Source organism: Macrobrachium rosenbergii, chromosome 4 (genome assembly GCF_040412425.1).
Source record: "Macrobrachium rosenbergii isolate ZJJX-2024 chromosome 4, ASM4041242v1, whole genome shotgun sequence".
Lineage (NCBI taxonomy): Eukaryota > Metazoa > Arthropoda > Malacostraca > Decapoda > Palaemonidae > Macrobrachium > Macrobrachium rosenbergii.
The window spans coordinates 42,380,365-42,399,098 of NC_089744.1; the positions used below are offsets into that span (position 1 = coordinate 42,380,365).

General features: G+C 43.8%; 1 protein-coding gene across 7 annotated transcripts in view; it reads right to left on the reverse strand.

Annotated features, from left to right (window-relative positions):
- The window catches only part of LOC136833347 (FGFR1 oncogene partner 2 homolog), a 93,420-nt gene that overhangs the window by 13,108 nt on the left and 61,578 nt on the right, over positions 1–18,734 (reverse strand). For 4 of the 7 annotated variants that reach the window (XM_067095414.1, XM_067095393.1, XM_067095420.1 and 1 more), the window contains one exon: positions 12,425–12,532. In XM_067095414.1, the coding sequence (XP_066951515.1) occupies positions 12,425–12,532 (108 nt within the window). Of the gene's footprint in view, positions 1–12,424; positions 12,533–13,440; positions 13,765–18,734 lie in introns of all 7 variants that reach the window. The other 3 variants (XM_067095367.1, XM_067095385.1, XM_067095376.1) reach the window with 1 other exon arrangement.

Genomic DNA, 18,734 nt, shown 5'->3' on the forward strand with positions numbered 1-18,734 from the left:
ACGTCATGAGCCTAACAAGCTCATGAAGAGCTTTATCTGGGGCGCCAATCTCTTCCCGGATGATGACGTAGCCAGTGTGTTGAGCGAGGCTACTAGAGCCAACCAGAGTCTTCGCTCTCGTTGGGGTATCTCCACTTACAAGCGGAAGACCCCAGAATCTGGCGGCTCCCAGACCAAGTCTGATAAATGCTTCAGGCGGCATAAGAGGCCTCACCATCAGACAGTCGTCCAAGCTGTCCCGGTCTCGGCGGTGGCCCAGCCCTCCACCTCCAAGGCTCATCCCCAACAGTACGTGCTGGTCCAACCAGCCCAATCCCTTGCTGCACCCTCGTACGTCTCCTACCTATGAGGGCCGTGGGTTCTTTCACGGCCTTAATAGGAGCACAAGGGGGGGAAGAGGTCGGGCCCCTTACAGAGGCAAACCTGGCTCCGCCCCAAGAGGAAAACCTGGACGTGGTAGAGGAAGCAAACCCGCTTCCTCCCACTGAGACCAGTCAGGTAGGTGGTCGCCTTTACTGGTTCAGAGACCAGTGGTCCTTCAGTCCTTGGGCACACAGCATTGTGTCCAAGGTCTGGGTTGGAGCTGGACCAAGGATCCCCCTCCCCTGATCAGGTTTTACCAGCCCCCCTCCAGAGTCCTATGGGACTACGTGGAGGAACTGCTCAACAAGCGAGCAATAAAGAAAGTAAGGCACCTCAAATTTCAAGGCAGGTTGTTCACTGTCCCAAAGAAAGACTCCGGTCAGCAGAGTGATTCTGGATCTGTCGCGTCTAAATCTTTATATAAAATGCGACAAATTTCGCATGCTTATGGTAGCCCAGGTACGGACTCTACTTCCGCGTGGAGCCATCACCACCTCTATCGATCTTTCAGACGCTTACTATCACGTCCCGGTTGCGCGGAACTTCTCTCCCTTCCTGGGTTTCAGACTCGGGAAACAAGCCTACTCCTTCAGGGTCATGCCTTTCGGTCTCAATATAGCCTCCAGGATATTTACAAAGCTGGCGGAAGCAGTAGTTCAGCAGCTCCGGTCCCGAGGGATCTCCCTAGCAGCGTACCTGGACGATTGGATAATCTGGGCTCCAACAGCCCACGAGTGCTGGAAGGCTACGGCCATAGTCATCAAGTTCCTGGAGTCGTTAGGCTTTCGGCTGAACAGAGAGAAGTCCCGCTTGACTCCGGAGTCCCGGTTCCAGTGGCTGGGCCTCCAGTGGGATCTGTCCTCGTACACGCTATCCCTCCCGCCGTCCAAGTGGAAGGAGATAGCTTCCCTTACCAGAAAATTTCTGAGGGACAAAGCAGCATCCCGCCAGTCCCAAGAGAGAATCCTCGGCTCCCTTCAATTTGCCTCAGTGGCGGACCTGCTCTTAAAAGTGAAATTAAAAGACATCAACAGAGTGTGGCGGAGTCGAGCCAATGTCAGGCTCAGAGACAAGGTCTCTTCCATCCCACGAATTTTGAAGGCGAGACTGCGACCTTGGTCCACAGTCAGCGGCCTGTCCAAGTCAGTCCCGCTTCAGTTCCCTCCTCCGGCACTGGTGGTTCACATAGACGCCTCATTAAGAGGCTGGGAGGGTATTCGCCAAAACAAAAGTACAAGGAACATGGTCTACAATGTTTCAACAGTTCCATATAAACACCTTGGAAGCTATGGCGGTATTTCTAACTTTAAAGAAAATCCGCCCCCAGCCGGATTCACATCAGGCTGGTGTTGGACAGCGCCGTGGTAGTTCATTGCATCAACAGGGCGGCTCCAAATCAGGTTGCGTAAACCAGGTGATGGTAGCTATTTTCTCCTGGCGAATAAGCACGGCTGGCATCTGTCAGCCACCCACCTAGCGGAGTGCGGAACGTGGTGGCAGATTCCTGTCCAGAACCACTCCGTTGGAGACGGAGTGGTCTCTGGACGGAGAGTCATTCAATTGGATTTGCCGCCGGGTTCCGGGACTCCAAGCGGATCTGTTCGCGACGGAGAGCAACTACAAGCTTCCCTGTTATGTGGCCCCGAACCTGGACCCTCAGGCTTATGCCACGGACGCAATGACCATAGACTGGAACAATTGGGAGAAGATCTACTTATTTCCCCCAATAAACATGTTGTTGAAAGTACTGCACAAACTCAGGTCATTCAAAGGTCAACTGGCTCTGATAGCCCCCTATTGGCCGAAGAGCAACTGGTTCCCTCTACTTCAGGAACTCAAGTTGTGATGTCATCGGATTCCCAATCCCAGATTGACCCAAGTAGTACAAACCAAGACTGTGTCAGCTTCTTAAAAATTCAGAATGCCCTAGTTTTATGGACTTTGTAAAGTTCGCTGCTCAAAAGGAGCAAACATTGACCCGTTAACACTCTGTTTTAGAATCGGATAAGAGAGATTCTACTCTCAGGCAATATGATTCAGCAGTTAAGAAATTAGCATCCTTTTTGAAGGCATCTGAAGCTCAAACTATGACTACTAACCTAGCGGTTACCTTCTTTAGATCATTGTTTGAAAAGGGCCTTGCCCAGGCCACTATTACCACAGCTAAGTCAGCCTTGAAGAAGGTATTTTTGTATGGTTTTAAAATTGACCTTACAGATTCTTACTTTTCATCTATCCCTAGAGCATGTGCTCGTCTGAGACCTGTAACACGCCCACATTCTGTTACGTGGTTCCTCAATGATGTTCTTAAGTTGGCATCTGAGATTGACAACTCACAATGCTCTTATATGGATCTGTTAAGGAAAACCTTATTTCTGATTAGCTTGGCTTCAGGTGCCAGAATTTCAGAGCTATCGGCTCTCTCTAGAGGTGATGATTTTGTTAATTTCCTCCCGTCCGGAGAAGTCCTCCTTTCCCCTGATCATAGATTTTTAGCTAAAAACGAAGACCCTCAAGACAGGTGGTCCCCTTGGAAGGTGGTGCCTCTTCCACAGGACCAGTCCTTATGCCCAGTCTATACCTTAAAGTCTTACCTATTAAGAACTCCACAGTGTAAGTCGGGTCCTCTTTTTATCAGAGAGAAAGGTGGAACTCTTTCGTTGAATGCTATAAGACAGCAAATTCTGTATTTTATTAAACAAGCCAACCCGGATTCAGTCCCTAAGGTTCATGATATCCGTGCGGTAGCTACTTCCACTAATTATTTTCATAATATGGATTTTGCTGAACTTACCAAATATACGGGATGGAAATCACCTCTAGTGTTTAAACGCCATTATTTAAAATCACTCGAAGCCCTGAAATTTTCAGCAGTGGCTGTGGGGAGTGCCATTCCCCCACCTTAATTATCCTTTATCCTTCTCCCTTCCCCCCCGCCCGCCTGCCTCATTTATTTCTCTGCCTGCCCTTCTGGATCGATCATGCCTCACTGCCTTGCTCCTCATAATTGATGTTATTATTGCCCTTAAAATTATCTTTCTTGGTGATTGTATATTGACATGCTGTGATTTTGGATTGTCTTAGGGGTGCTGGACTGTTTTTATTTTGCTCCATGTACCCCATAAATTTCTCATGTTGTAAATGTCTCTCTCTATTCTTAGGTATAAGTTTATATTTACTCGCTTGTAATTTTGTATTATTGGATGTATTTTGCCCCAACTATATTTACATTGTGTGCCTGTTTTTGTATTTTACTCTTAAGGTTGTATTAATGTACTTACCTTTTACTATTCATATTTTCATGTGGAGAGATATTCTAATTAAATCTATTTTCATAGCCTGTGTTTTTTGTTCAGATCACCTTAAATTTTTTTCTGTAGTTTGCAGTCTTGGCATGATTCTCTGTTACTATTTCACCGGCTGACACGGGGCTGGACTCAGAAAAGGGATTTTGACAAAGGAAAAATCTATTTCTGAGGAGGCCCGTGTCACCCGGTGACCCCCCCAGAAGTTGGTTTCGCCCCTACTTGCACATGCCAAGCCTGGGGTGGTGCTAGTCTGGAATGAGTGTAGATGGCGCTGGAGTCGCCGGCCTGGCGGGCGGATGAGCGTGGGGGCTGGAACGGCTCACTGCTCTTTCCGAGGGGTTTTGACATGGGGATGTCTTTCGAGTGTGGCTCTGTGGTTGTGATCCTTTCACTCACCCTTGGTTATATCGACGTCTCCATTATGGAAGACGCTCGATCTGGGGGTAGTAACCCCAGCATTCCTGAAAGCTCTTTTTTCTCTGGTATATATAGCAATTTTATACCTAGAAATTCGTGTTAGTATGGAATTTCACCGGGTGACACGGGCCTCCCTCAGAAATAGATTTTTCCTTTGTCAAAATCCCTTTTATTCATGAAAATTATATGAAAATACAGTAATTAGTGAATATTTCTCAGTGAAAAATACCGCAAATGGGCAAATTTTCCACGAATAATGGCTAGATATGCTCCACAGAGAAACCCGCGAATGTGTGAGTCCGCGAATCATGAGAACAAATACGGGATTTACTATATTACCCTTTGAAATCAATGTTGCCAATTTCTAACCAACTTTTCTAATTACCTCCCTTGTCCTGAAGTCTACAAATAGTAGTTAGAATATACAATTAAAAAATTTGACTGCTAGCAAAAATTTCGAGTCTCCGAACAAAATGTCTTGAATGAGAATGTGAACTCTCAGTGATATACTATACAGTGATTGCAATCAACTCTATTGAATATCATAAAGCATGGAGCTTTGAATAAAGTAATTCACAGCTGGTCTAAAATTTGTATCCTCCCCAACCATTCTATAAAATCTGAAAAACTGCATCAATCTTCTGTTGCCTGTTTCAAAACGAAACAAGTGGTAGCAACTTCTCACCCTAAAATATGTCAAAAGTTCTGCTTTGTGCAAATGTATGGTGATGAAACATTAAAAAGTTGCAGAAAAGATCAATACAATAACATTGTAATCAACATGGTTTCAAAACTTATACTTTTATATGCTTTCCTGACATTCATTCCTGTCAATCTTATAAATTTATTTATTACAGCTAAAACAGTAACAAAATTTGTACTGCAAAAATCCCATATTTTATGCAATTAGACATCAGTAATAATAAAAAATGAGGCCTCTGACAGAGTAGTAGTACATCCAAAATTCAAAGGGGTTAAAATTAAGCTAGTGGAGTTACTTCAACATAACACTAGGTCTAGAAAGAGGACAACTGGGAACATTAGGATGATGATCTAGTGCTAACAGCAGAATCAGAGCATGATGTGGTAAAAAAATTTTAAAAGGTAGAGGAATGGAAATGAGAGGAATAAACATCAACATGAGATAAATAAAGCTTATGGTAACTGGGAAGGAAGCTAAAGAAAAAGCAGAACTGGTAAAGTGGCCATGAGGTGGCTATGGAAAAGGCGTCAGGATAAACTATGCACAAAAGATGTCGCCTATTTGGGCCTCCTTAGGCCTACCCAGGGTACCCTTTCTGAATGGCCTGTTGTTGCATTTCATCTCTTCACACTTACCAGTGTCAGCTCCCCTGGAAGTCCCCCACCTCCCGGCCTCCTCTTCTTTGGTTCTCGCGTGATACCACCTAGCAGGATGTCTTCGATACTAACTACGCATCCACCTGGGTAGCCTTTACCTGCAGCAATTCCATCGGGCCTGGGTCAGACTCCTACTCCTGAGATGTCATTCCCTGCATTGTCTCTCCCCCTGAAGACAGCATCCGTGACGTCATTTCCCCTGACAGACTGTGGTGGACAGACTGGACTCTGTTTTTCGAGAGAGGTATGGAGTCTATCTGTCAACAAAAGGTGTAGGCTTCCATCTTCTTCTTCTTTGTCCCCTTCGTCGTCATCGTCATCTTCGTCTACCCCTACTCGTGCTCAAGTTAGATGGTGGAGGATTGAAGACTTTGTTGCTTTGCCATCGGAGTAGCCAAGGGTTGTTTCGTCAGCTTCTTCCCATGGACGTGTCTCCAATTTGCACTTCTTCCCACGGACGTGTCTCCAATTCACGTATGAGGATGCAGTCACGTCCGTGTTCCTGTGGATGGTGTTCATCGCTTTGCAACTCATCAGAGGTCAGCTTCAGTCATTCATTGTTCTCCTCGTTCCAAGCAAGTTCGGCGGAAAGATGATAAGGCTCCGATTAAGAAGTCGAAAAGTGGTGGACCCCCCCTGTTAGAAGTCCAGTTGTTCCGAGGCCTTCAAGACATTCTTCGAGGATTAAGATTTCCTCCCCTGATCATATCATCTGCGGACGTGTTCTTAGCCACGTCCGTGATGATGGGAACGGACATTTAGCTTACCACTGACGTGCCTCTAGGATCAGCCGTGGATCTGAGAGTGACCATGGATCTCTGGTCCCAAGAGGCTGAAATGTTCTGTCTCATTCACCTAGAAGGACCCATGTACGTCGTTCATCTTCCCAAGTCCATGGACATGACTCGTCAAGACCTAGGTTTAGTACTTCGCTTTCTCGTTCCCTGAAAGTAATCATGTACACAGTTCGTCTTCACGCGTGCATGACTCTTCTGGGCCAAGAGCTGATGCATGGCCACGTTCCTATGTGCATGGATGTGACTCCTCATTGGCAAGGGACAGCCTACGTCCGTCAAGTGATGGGGATCCCTCTCTTCCGTCTACCTCAGGGCATCAGCCTTCTTTGCATGAAGCAGAGGATGGGGAGAGTCAAAAGTTTCTTGCTTCCTATCAGGAGCTTATTGATCTCATTTGTGAGTTCAACAATCTCTCGGAGAGGTCTGAGGTTCCTTCTTCAATGACTCCTATGGGCATAGAAGCTTTACTTGGACCAAAGAAGGATGTATGAACTTTTTTTGAGTTACCTTGTTCCGGGCATGCTACTTCAATCTTAAAGCATGTGAATTCTTTGGTTTTGGGACGGAGTAATTCTCTGCATTCCAACAGATCTTTCAAGCTTCTTCCCCCTCCTCTGACTCGTCATAAGAAGTACTATTCAACAAGTCACGTACCTCTGTTGAGTAGATAGCTCAACTCTGATGTCATTTGCTTGAAGCCTGGGTTAACAATAGACCAGTTTAGGGCTGACCGTCCTTCTTTAACCTTTCAGGAAGCATCTACCTTAGAGTCGACTGCCTCTTCTGCCTTTCAGGCTGTCTTGTAGCTAGATTTATGGTCTTCAGCGGTAGCTAGGATTTCTTCATCCCATTCTGCGAGAGTTTCGTTCGAAAGTCCATCTTTCCTCAGGTTACTGTACTACAATCTGGTGTCAAGGCCATATCATACCTAGGCCAACTGAATGCTAATTTATGGGCTAACTTCCTACTAATCAGAAGGGATGCAGCCCTCTCTAAAGTAGCTAAATCAGTTGATGCGGACTCTTTGCTATCCTTGCGGAATGGATATCTCCTAGGATCCCAGTTTCTCCTGCCTATGGAACAGCTGGAAGCTGCAACTGTCAGATGTCTGGCCAACATTAATGATCGCCTTGTCCAACAGGCAGTCTCCTCCCAGGAAGTCTTTAAGACCTGCGGCTTCAACCAAGGTTTCCCAGCTGACTCCAGCACCAAGGAAGCAGCCTCAGCAACGTCGCTTTCAATCTCGCCCTTTGAACCAGGGAGGGGGAGTAGGGGCAAAGACAGGGGAGGATGTCAATAGACTGGGCACCACTCTCCATCCATTGCCATCAGTGGGAGGATGCCTGGCAAGCCACTGGGCTATGTGGCAGATGCACGGAGCAGAACCCTGGGTAGCAGATACCCTTTGGGTAGGGTATCTACTTCCTTTCGACTCCCTCCTCCTCTCTCCGATCGACCTCTCCTACACCTGACTTATAACCAAGGCTCTCTGAAGCACTTAGCACTCCAAGAGAAAGTGAGGAAGATAATGGACAAAGGGGCAGTGGAAAAGGTAGTTCGTTCTTCTCCGGGGTTCTACAGTCGAGTTTTCCTGGTACCAAAAGGCACTGGCGATTGGAGGCCAGTGATGGATCTCTCAACTCTCAACCTTTACATCAGGAAGACGAAGTTCAGAATGGAGACACCCCGGACAGTCTTAGCAGCCGTAAGGGACAACAACTTCATGTTGACTGTAGACTTGAAGGACGCCTACTTTCAGATTCCAATCCACCCTTTGTCCAGGAAGTTCCACTGCTTCAGTCTTGGGGAGCAAGTGTTCCAGTTCAAGGTCATTTGCTTCAGACTGACAACAGCTCCACAAGTGTTCACAAGAGTCTTTACTCTAGTGTTGACATGGTCTCATGCTCAGGGGATTTGCCTGTTGAGATATCTCGATGATGCTTGGTTGGTCTTAGAAAGTTCCCGGGAAAGGCTGATTCAGGACAGGGACCCTCTTCTCCAGTTTTGTTACAACCTAGGTATCGTGATAGATCTGGAAAAGTCCAATCTTCTTCCCAGCCAGAGGATTCTGTACCTGGGAATGGTGACAGACACAACCTTGTTGAGAGTTTTCCCATTGGACCAGAGGATAGGGAGGTTCAGGGCAGTAGCTTGCTCCTACCAGCTCACCATTGGCAAGTAATTCTGGGCCTCTTGACTTCTCTAGAGAAGCTGGTCTCTCATGGGCATCATCATATTTGGTCCCTGCAGTGAAGACTGAAGGAGTTTTGGTCCTCAGCAGGAAATTCCCCTCAGCTCCAGGTCCCTCTGTTGGTGGTTGGACAATCAGAACCTGATGGTGGGAGTTCCTCTTCATTCGCCACCTCTGGATCTTCTGTTCTCGGTTGGGGTGCTCATCTGGAAGAGCTCCTGACTTCGGGGATGTGGCGCGCTCAGGACAAGCAGCTCCACATCAACGTATTGGAGTTGAAAGCTGCCCTCCTGGGTCTTCAGGAGTTTCAGGAGAGGGTAGTAGGTCACTCTGTCGTTCTGATGTCAGACAACACTACGGTGGTAGTGTATATGAACAAGAGAGGGCGAGACTGGTGTCACGCCAACAGGCTGTTTCGTCTGTGGGGAGTAGTAGTAGTATTAAAGTAGGTTAACCAGACCACTTAGCTGACTTTCAGCCCTCACAGGGCTGGCCCGATGGATTAGAATAAAATACCACATAGGCACACAGTCTCATACTGTAACACATACACACAATAAATACATTTACTCATGCTTCCACACTAAAAAGGTATACTAAAATTCATAAAAAGTTAAGTAATATTTTTAAAAAATTACATTTAAATTCAACAAATGCTGTAAGGGTTTTTGTGCTTTTATTATTTACTTTTTTATATTTTATTAATTAAACCACAGTTCCTCATGAACAACAAAATCGGAATGACTATGGGGAAGAACCATGTTAGACCTCTTCGCTACAAGGTTCAAGAGAAAGCTAGTGACCTATTGTTCAGTGGTCCTGGATCCGTTCGCTGTGGAGGAGGATGCCCTTCCATATCCTTGGGACAACCTGGAAGTTTATGCCTTCCTCCATTCTGCCTAATCTGTCATGTCCTGAACAGAGTGATGAGTCAAAGAATCTTAGGATGACCCTGGTAGCTCCTTTGTGGCCCCAAGCAGAGTGGTTCCTGGATCTTCTGTCTCTGCTCTCAGCAGTGCCAAGAGTGATTCCCCCTTAGCACAATCTTCTCTGCCAACCTCATGTAAAGAGGTACCACCAATCCATAGGGTCCCTGTCTCTTCACGGCTGCAGGTTATCCAGTATCTCTTACGAGTGAGAGGTTTTTCTTGCAGAGCAGCGACACAGATGTCCAGCTACCTCAGAAGATCTTCATCAGCCATGTATCAGGGCAAGTGGGCCGTCTAGTGTGACTGGTGTCATCAAGAGGGTTTCTCTCCACTTGGAACTTATATTCAACAGATAGCAGACTTCCTAATCTATCTCAGAACACAGAAAGGCCTTTCTGTTTCTGCTGTCAAGGGGTACTTGGCTGCTTTAGGATTAGTTCTCCATCTGAAAGACGTAGAGATCTCTTCATCCTGGGAAATATCTATGTTGTTCAAGAGCTTTGAGCAGTCTTGTTCTCCTAGGGAACTCAAGCCTCCTACATGGGACCTAACTCTGGTACTGGGTAGTCTCACTCGAGCTCCATTCGAGCCACTGCATCAATTGTCACACAGGGAACTGACTTTGAAAACAGTTTTTCTCCTGGCCTTGGCTTCCTCGAAGAGTTGGTGAGCTCCATGGTCTAGATTATGATGTTAAACACACCAGGGGTTGGGGGCCTGTGGCTTTCAAATTTGTCCCGGAATTCACGGCTAAGACTCAAAATCCCTCGGTTCACAATGACAGATCTGCCTCGTTTTCCATTCCTTCTCTTAAGGGTTTTGTTAACATCCATCTTCAGGAGTTACTGCTCGGTCCTGTCAGAGCACTGCATGGCTATCTGAAAAGGACTTATCACCTAAGACCTAGGTGCCACAGACTTTTTGTTAGCACAGGCCAAGCCAAGAAAGAAGTGTCCAAGAATACCATTTTGTTTTGGCTGTGTGAGGTAATTAGGTGAGTCTACGCCTCACCGTCAAGTTTTGTCTCCAATACCGTGCATGCTAAGGTACATGACATCAGAGGAATAAGTTCCTCTCTGGCATTTAAGAACTTGTCTGTTCATAGGATTTTGAATGCTGGTTCTTGGCTTTGTCAGACCACTTTCACTTCCTTCTACTTGAAGGACATTGCCCACAGGTCCTTGGATACTTTTTCCTTGGATCCAGTGGTGGCTGCTCAACAAGTTGTGTAGCTCATCCAGTGCCACTGGTGGGACTGTTTGTATCTTGCCTAAAATGATAGTGTGGAAGAGAGAATGAGTGAGATCAATGATCTCTTTTCTTTCTCTTTTTCCTTTCTTCTCTACCTACAGGCAGTTTTGAAGAATAACACACATCATATGCTGGAACTGGTTTGATGCAGGTGAGTGTTGTAGCCAGACTGTTACAGCATTTTTGTTCCATACAACATACAAATTTGCTTCTAAGTAGCCTGTACTTTTCTCTCCGGCAAGGGGAGTGAGAATTGGTGACAAACCCGTTACGTGTGGCTGACTTGGTTTGTTGCTTGAACAGATAGATATAGTTCTCTTTGACTTCCACGTATGCAATGAATCTAACATGCTGCACGGTGTTTTAAGCCAGTGGACTGGATGTTAGATACCCACTTATCTAACAACTCAAGAGGATTAGGTCCTCTTCCTCAGAACTCTGATTTCTAGGAAGAGTGATTAGGTGTGCCAAACCTCCAGTCAGTTCAGGATTCTTATACCTCCCCCCAAGTGTGGGTCTATCCTAATGTTAAGGCTGAAGGTTTGTTCCGCCGCTTCCGTGTATGAACAAATGAAAAAACTTTAATTAATTTGTATTTTTCATAGCTAACAAACCTAAGGTCTTAACATAGACTGCCCAGCTCTAGCCACCCCTCCTATGTCTTATGCTGGGTTGGCAGAAAGCCTGAATGCGTCACAAGGTTCCAGCTGGGTCTGTGACCCACTTCCACCTTATCTGTGTGTCAGATGCCACATGCCATAGATTCCTTGCATATATGATTTTTTATTGTTTTTAAACCGGTTTCCAGCTAGCACCAGAGGATTTATCCTAATGTTCAGACCAAAGGTTTGTTCTGTGTATGAACAAAGAGATTATTTATGTCAAAAATGCATTACAAGAGCAAATGGGAAAGAGAGGGGAGTTCAACCTTATTGTGATACTGTACATAGGCAAGCCTTAGAAGAGAAAGAACACATGTTACCTTGGAGACACACTAGACTGCGAAGCATGAGTTGAGAGAGCAATAAGAGTATCTGCAGCAAGAATGAAATAGAGAAACAGCTAGACTACTGATAAATAAAATGTCCTATCAGAAGAGAGAGCAAAGGCATACTCTATGCAGCAGAGACAAGAGTACTGACAGAAAAAAAAGGTATGACCAAAGACCCTTAGGGTTCATAGCCATTGTAAAGTGAGATACGTAATTATATTATAAATGAAGAACTCGGAGAGAGATGCGATATTCAGAGGCCAAAAAATAACACTGAGTTTTCAACATTTGAGATGTACTGAACATGTGATGAGAAAGGATGAAGAACAGCTGGTCAAAAAACCAGCAGATATGGAAATAGCATGATAAAGAACGTAGAAACCCAGGAAAATGAGGAGTGAAAAGAGCAAAAAGAACTCATTTCATGTCTAACCCCATATTATGAGAAGATATGAAGTAAAACATTAATACTACATCTGCAATATACTGTGTGTGTGTGTGTGTGTGTGTGTGTGTGTGTGTGTGTGTGTGTGTGTGTGTGTGTGTGTGTGTGTGTGTGTGTGTGTGTGTGTACAAAATTTCTACTGAATATAAGCAACTGACAGTTTTTAGTAGGGTTTGCAATAAGTGAGCAAAAATGAGCAAACAAAATGATAAACTCATGGTTACTTGATATCTAATGAAACTGATTTTGTCATTCTACCCTTAACTTTATTTTCCTATTACAGTATTCATTACTGATGCTCTTGATTCCTTCACTTTAGTAGTAATAAAACTATCCAACTACTTTTTGAATTCTAGTCTAATGCTAAGCTTACCTGCTGCAACTGTCTAATGTGCCGATTTTCTTGCTGTATTGAATGGATGAGCGCACTGCGGGGACGGTTGTTTGCAGCCTCATTCAGCTCATTCATTTCCTCGCAGTACTGTCAAAGAGTAGAGAAATGGTAACAATTAATATTTAATGAAACACCTTTTATCAATTCAAAACAATACAAAAAATTAACTTCAACTACTGTACTTACGAATTTCATAAATTACAAAATTCAAGGTAACACACTATTGAAACCCTTTCTAACCAAAAATGTGGATAACCAGCAGTTCAAGATACAACTACTAATGATTTTCAAGTGATTAACTTGAAGGTTTCACCTCATACATTTTCTGCCCTCAGTATTAACCAAAAAAAAAAAAAAAAATATTTGTTACAACTGTACATTCATTTTTATTTCAAGGAAGTAAGTAAATAAACTTGATTTTTATCACCTGATGAACTGAACTCTTACTCAATGATAATGTATTTATTTAAAAGACATTTATTTCCATTATCTCTCCTGAAAAGAAAAGTGACAAAAACTCAAATAAGGATTTTCCAATCAGCTTTAGGAGGAGTAAAAAGAAAAAAATCTGTGAAGTATGGCTGCCATCTGACTCATTAGATGTGTACAGGTAATAAAAGAAAAGCCATGAAAAATAAAATCTTCATTTATGACAATGAATGTTTATGAACCAAATCTACGTACAGTACCATCTTTTTATTCAAGCTTCTTGCATGACACTATTTTCAATTCTTTAGCCAACTAAAGTACAAGCTACACAGAAGCAATTCCAAGAAATCATTAATGACTACTCACACCCACACCTGTTTTATGCCAATCAATGATTATGATAACAAGGGTAACAGCTTGATAGTTCATATCCTCTTCACTTATAAACTGTCAGTTAGCTTCTAAAGTTGAATCTATCAATGATTCCATCATTAACGCATTAATACACACATTCCCTTCATAACAAACTACAAGAAAGCTTCATGAACTGAGTACAAGTACAGTACCTTGAAAACAACTGTATGCTTGCGCTTATTACGAGGCAAGCGATGCATTTGGGGTGTTGGGGAAACTTCAGGCAGGGCTGATGCAGATTCAGATGATGATGGTGGGGACTGTGGTCCCTGGTGGGATGCTGAGGGGGAGCCCCGTCCTCGCATTTTGACTAAATATTTGGACTCCTCAGCACTTCAATTATACATGCACTAACACACCAAGGTACAGATAAAAAACCCACAGACACTGCTGGCCAATTCCATTTCACTTTTCACCCAAAAAATGTCTCACTAATCAATTTTTCTAGGCACCAAGTCTTGGTACTTCTCTGTGGACTATTTCCAACAAGGGTATCAAATGAAGTCCATAACATGAACAGAATCTCAGTTATGAAGCTTAAGATAAGTACTTTCAATATGATTCAGGTTTATTTAAAAAAAAAAAAATCACATTTTGGATGGGGGTACAACTGGAAGGTTGGAGCCTTCCAGTTTCTAGATAGGATGCAAAGTCCCAAGCCCATGTTAAACTCCTAGATGCCAACTAACTAACTAACATTACATGCAAGTAATAGTAAGGTCAAGAGGAATCAATGAATACCAAAATAAAGAGCAAATATTACATTATGTAGGACAAGAGAAGAGACATCACCCTATTATTGAAAGAAGTACTGCAGCCAGACCAGTGTAAGTAGACCCCATGAGAGGTCGGGGTCATCTTCCGTGTCAGGTGTGTGGGGTCTGCTGCAAAGTGCTAATTAATAGTAAATATAGCAAACTGTGGGTCTGTAATTGTGCCAATCCAATAACTGTGCAGTGATAGTGATCTGAGAAAACGATGGAGCAGACAAAAGAAACAATCGCACAAAGGGTCGATGTTGAAGTGATACATCAAAGCATTATTATGCCTGCTTTCCCATAATTAAGCACTAAGTAACGGGTGGAAAGTAGTGAACAAAGTCATGCAGGCGAAATTAATAGAATACCGAGCGCGAGAAATCAAGTAATGGACGAATACACACACAGATGTGTTGTGTATAAAAAGGCCAACAGACTAGAAAAACTAGTATGCAGTGTAAAAGCGAGGAAATGTCTTGAATGCCTCTACGTTGTCAGGAAAGACAGACAAGATGAATGTTGTATAGAAAAGAGAAGACTAGCACTCCCTTAGTTAAAAACAACCAGACACTTGTGGCGAGTGCGAAATGGAAAGTGACCATCATCGAGCGCAGTGATATTAGCATTATTATTATTAGCGCTTGCGCCGATCATCGTTGATGTGGAGAAATGAAACACAGATGGCGGCCACCCGCCGTTCCCGCCAAAGGAAAGGCAACCTCAAGGAGGTAGGAGACGGGATCATGGCGAGAAGCAGTCCTTTCCCGCCAAAGGAGGGTTGCCCCAGACAAATCCCCCTAGAAGGGCCAATTGCCTTGTTAACGGAGTCAGCCTGCGAAACACATCCCCTCCCTTTCGAGGAAGGGGAAGACGAATGGGGAGGAGAGGCGAATGGAGTTCCAGGCCACCATCCCTCCTCCACACAACCCAGTGCCAGCTATAGCAGCGATGGAGATGGCAGTTGTGTGTGCCCGGGAAAACAAGAGAAGTTTTGTTGGGCAGGGGAAGGGATACCAGTTATCCCCCCCCGAGAGTAGTGGAGTGAGAGTGATGGAGTAGGGGACTCCCCCCTACTGGACAGTAAACCCGCCTCGAGAACGGGAGTGAGTAGGAAGGAGAAACCTCCTTCCCCCTCCCTCTCGGGCAGTTGAGAAGACGGTGCCGCCACAGGACGGATGGATGGGGGAGCGTGCGAGAGCTGTAAGCTGAGGTCTAGTAGGCTTAGCAGAAAGCTGTGAAGATTTTTATTGTTAAGAACAGCCGTCAGATAACGGCTGTCGACAGTGAGGGAGGGAAAAACAAAACACCTCCCCTCAAGGGGAAGGAGAAGGTGACGTGGAGAGAGGAAGGCGAGTCAGGTGGGTTCCTTCCTTGGTGCCAAGGGGGACGAGGGAGGCAGTGTACAGACCAGTGTGAATAAATCATTGAAAATTTTTATGAGGAATTTCAACAGTCTGAGTATGAAATCTGGTCAACCATTATTAAAGCCCAGGTTTTTCTATTCACTGTAGTTGAAACTTTTTTGCAATTATTAAATTATCAAAAGGTCTTGTCATTATTTATTGTCTGTTATGTAATATTAGAGAAAGTGTCCTTTTGTTTTGTATTTTTTAGGTTATTCAAGTCTGTGCTGTAAAATTTTGTTCTTGCCAGAAATATCATAAACTATTAACTAGTGTTTTGTCTGATTTTCAAAATCAGTTTTGTGTTTACTGAATCCCTTTGTGATTTATCAGTAATTTCATTTAATTTCAAATTGTTCCTATTAAAGTCATTGGGTAGTAACCAGTGCACTGGTATTGCTTTGTTTTAGTATTTTGTGACAATTGTTGACTTTTTCTGTGTCGGCGTTTCTTAACTCCTCCACCCCCGAGGGTGGGAGACCCCCCCTGCCCTCTCCTCTCCTCAGTGGCCAATTGGTTGTTTGTGAACCACACTGATAGTGTGTAATGTTAGATATATTGTTATTGTTAGTTACCCAAGTGCTGACCTTTTTGGGATTTTCACATTTAAAGTTCTGATTGTTATTCTTAAGTACTTGATGATATGAGTCCATTTAAGGTAATCAGTCAACACCCCTGGGTTAGCTAAGAGTTAAGTAAAAGCACAAAAGATAATGCATCTCCATTGCCTCTATCAAAGTGTTGTTAATTAATGATAGGAACAGTAAATTAGTTACTACCTTCAATTTCAAAGTCAGGTTATTACTGTGAATTCATATAAATTTTGGTAAAATAGTGAGGCTGACAGAAGCGGTGAGAAAGCAGTCAAATTTTCATTGGGAAAGAGAAATAAATTCTCAGTTGGCGATGGAGGGAACGAATAACCAGTTTGTTTTGGGTCACGAGCATTAAGAGGGACAGAGAAAAAATATACAGTAGTACCTTCGATAGAGAGACATTGGCAGTTCCATGATGCAGGGGAGGCATCGCTACATTTTACTGGACCTCAAATTTAAATTTACAGTGAACACTGCCATTGAAAGATTTAGTTGCGAGAGGGAATTTAGCTAAGAACTTGATATTGTAAAAAGATTGGGCATATTCTGGGAAAATTGAAAAGGGAGCTGATGCTCTGTCTCAAAATGTTATAACAGGTGTTCAAATGAAAGCCAAAAAGAGCGAGGAACGACGAAAGCAATCTCGTACTGTTAGTGGCACAGGCGATGTCTATGGCAGTGAGGAACGACGAAAGCAATCTCATAGCGTTAGTGGCACAGGCGATGTCTACGCACTGCCAACAACGTTATATGTAGCAGTAACAGTTGAATACTGTACTTTAAATACGCCTGCAGGCAAGTTACGCAGAAAATGGGGGCTAGTCAGGTCAGCTGTGAGTGACTGGAGCTGCGGCGAATAAAGAGAGAGAGAGAGAGAGAGAGAGAGAGAGAGAGAGAGAGAGAGAGAGAGAGAGAGAGAGAGAGAGAGAGAGAGAGAGAGAGAGAGAGAACGTGACTGTTTGAATGCAGGATCTCTGCTGGGAGAGTCCCAAAGGAGATGTCCTGTGCGTGGTTGTATGACTGGGTATGTGAGGGGGTTGAGTGACGAAACCCCGATTCTGGAAGTGCTGTGAGATAAATTCTTCATGAAAAAAAAGCAACCTGTTGAGTCGTTCTTCCTTGTTCTTTGACAGAAGGAGCCATCCATATAATCCATGTAAGTCCCTATTTAGGGCATATAGGCATAAAAGAGTCCCTTATAAGGATACACGAAGAGGTGCCTGTTAAATTTGGTCATGGGCATATAAATGTGGTGAGACCACTCCCTGCTGCACAGGGCAATACAAGTATATTTGTGTTCATGGATAAAACTCTTGGTATGACTCTGATTTCAAGGCAAGGACATGGGATGGCAATTACAAATATTGATCACTGACACATTTTGTGCACTTTGCAATGGCACTCACTTACGACATGGGTTCGTGAACACGCTCTCACGCTCAGCGTGCCACCTACATAAGCGTGTACGTGTTCCACAAGATCTCCCGAATACCCAGTCAGTCCAGGGTTAGGGGATACTGGTTTATTGGTGTGGGACACCAGACTGTCTTGACATATGGCGCGCATGTGTGACAGGTGTTGTTCGCTTTGTGCTCCCAGAGCGGAAGAATTGGATGACCCAGTATTGCGCTTAATATCTTTCACACGCTATGGGCCAAATAGGCAGGTTGTATCCACCATCACACCTATGTGTGGGATGCATGTGAAAGATATTAAACACAATACTGGGTTATCCAATTCTTCCGCTCTGGGAGCACAAAGCGAACAACACCTGTCACACATGCGCGCCATACGTCAAGACAGTCTGGCGTCCCACACCAATAAACCAGTACCCCTAACCCTGGACTGACTGGGTATTCGGGAGATCTTGTGGAACACGTACACGCATATGTAGGTGGCACGCTGAGCGTGAGAGCGTGTTCACAAGCCCATGTCGTAAGTGAGTGCCATTGCAAAGTGCACAAAATGTGTCAGTGATCAATATTTGTAATTGCCATCCCATGTCCTTGCCTTGAAATCAGAGTCATACCAAGAGTTTTATCTTTTATATTTCATGTGTGTGTTGGGTTTTTGCAAATGTCTCAGTGTCAATGTCATTTCCTGTGTGTCACATTTCAGTGGTTTAATTTTTGCATTGTGGTTACGTGGATTTCGACACATCTTTATCATGGTCTATGCTTTCATTTTTTGTTGTTGTTGTCCCTTATTTTGTGTTCAGTAATATACCATCCTGGATGCCATTTTCTGTAAGATTTCTTTTATGTTACATTCGCACAGGTGCTGGAATTCTTGTGCATGATTTATGATTTTTTGTTATTATTATTTTCAGTAGTTGTCTTAAAGGTAAACTGATGCTATGAAATTATGTTTTTCTTGTTTTGTTAAAAATTTCACTGCTTTTATATTATGTTGTGTCTAAATTTCCAAATTACTTTTTGTCCAATTCTTTGAGGAAGGTTTAGTACACCTGCAGGGTGTAGCGTGATTAAAAATTTGATGCCATGTTGCCATGGTTGCCAAAGACAGTGTTAAAGTTTGTTTACTTATTTTTTTGTTGTGTTCGCATTTCTTGCTGTGAGTGTAAATCAGGACTTGTTCTTTTAAAACCTTTAATTTTTTGGTATTGATCTGTTTCTAGGGAAGAGTTTGTGTTGATTGTTTTAAATTTTTGTTTCAAAAATTTTGTGTT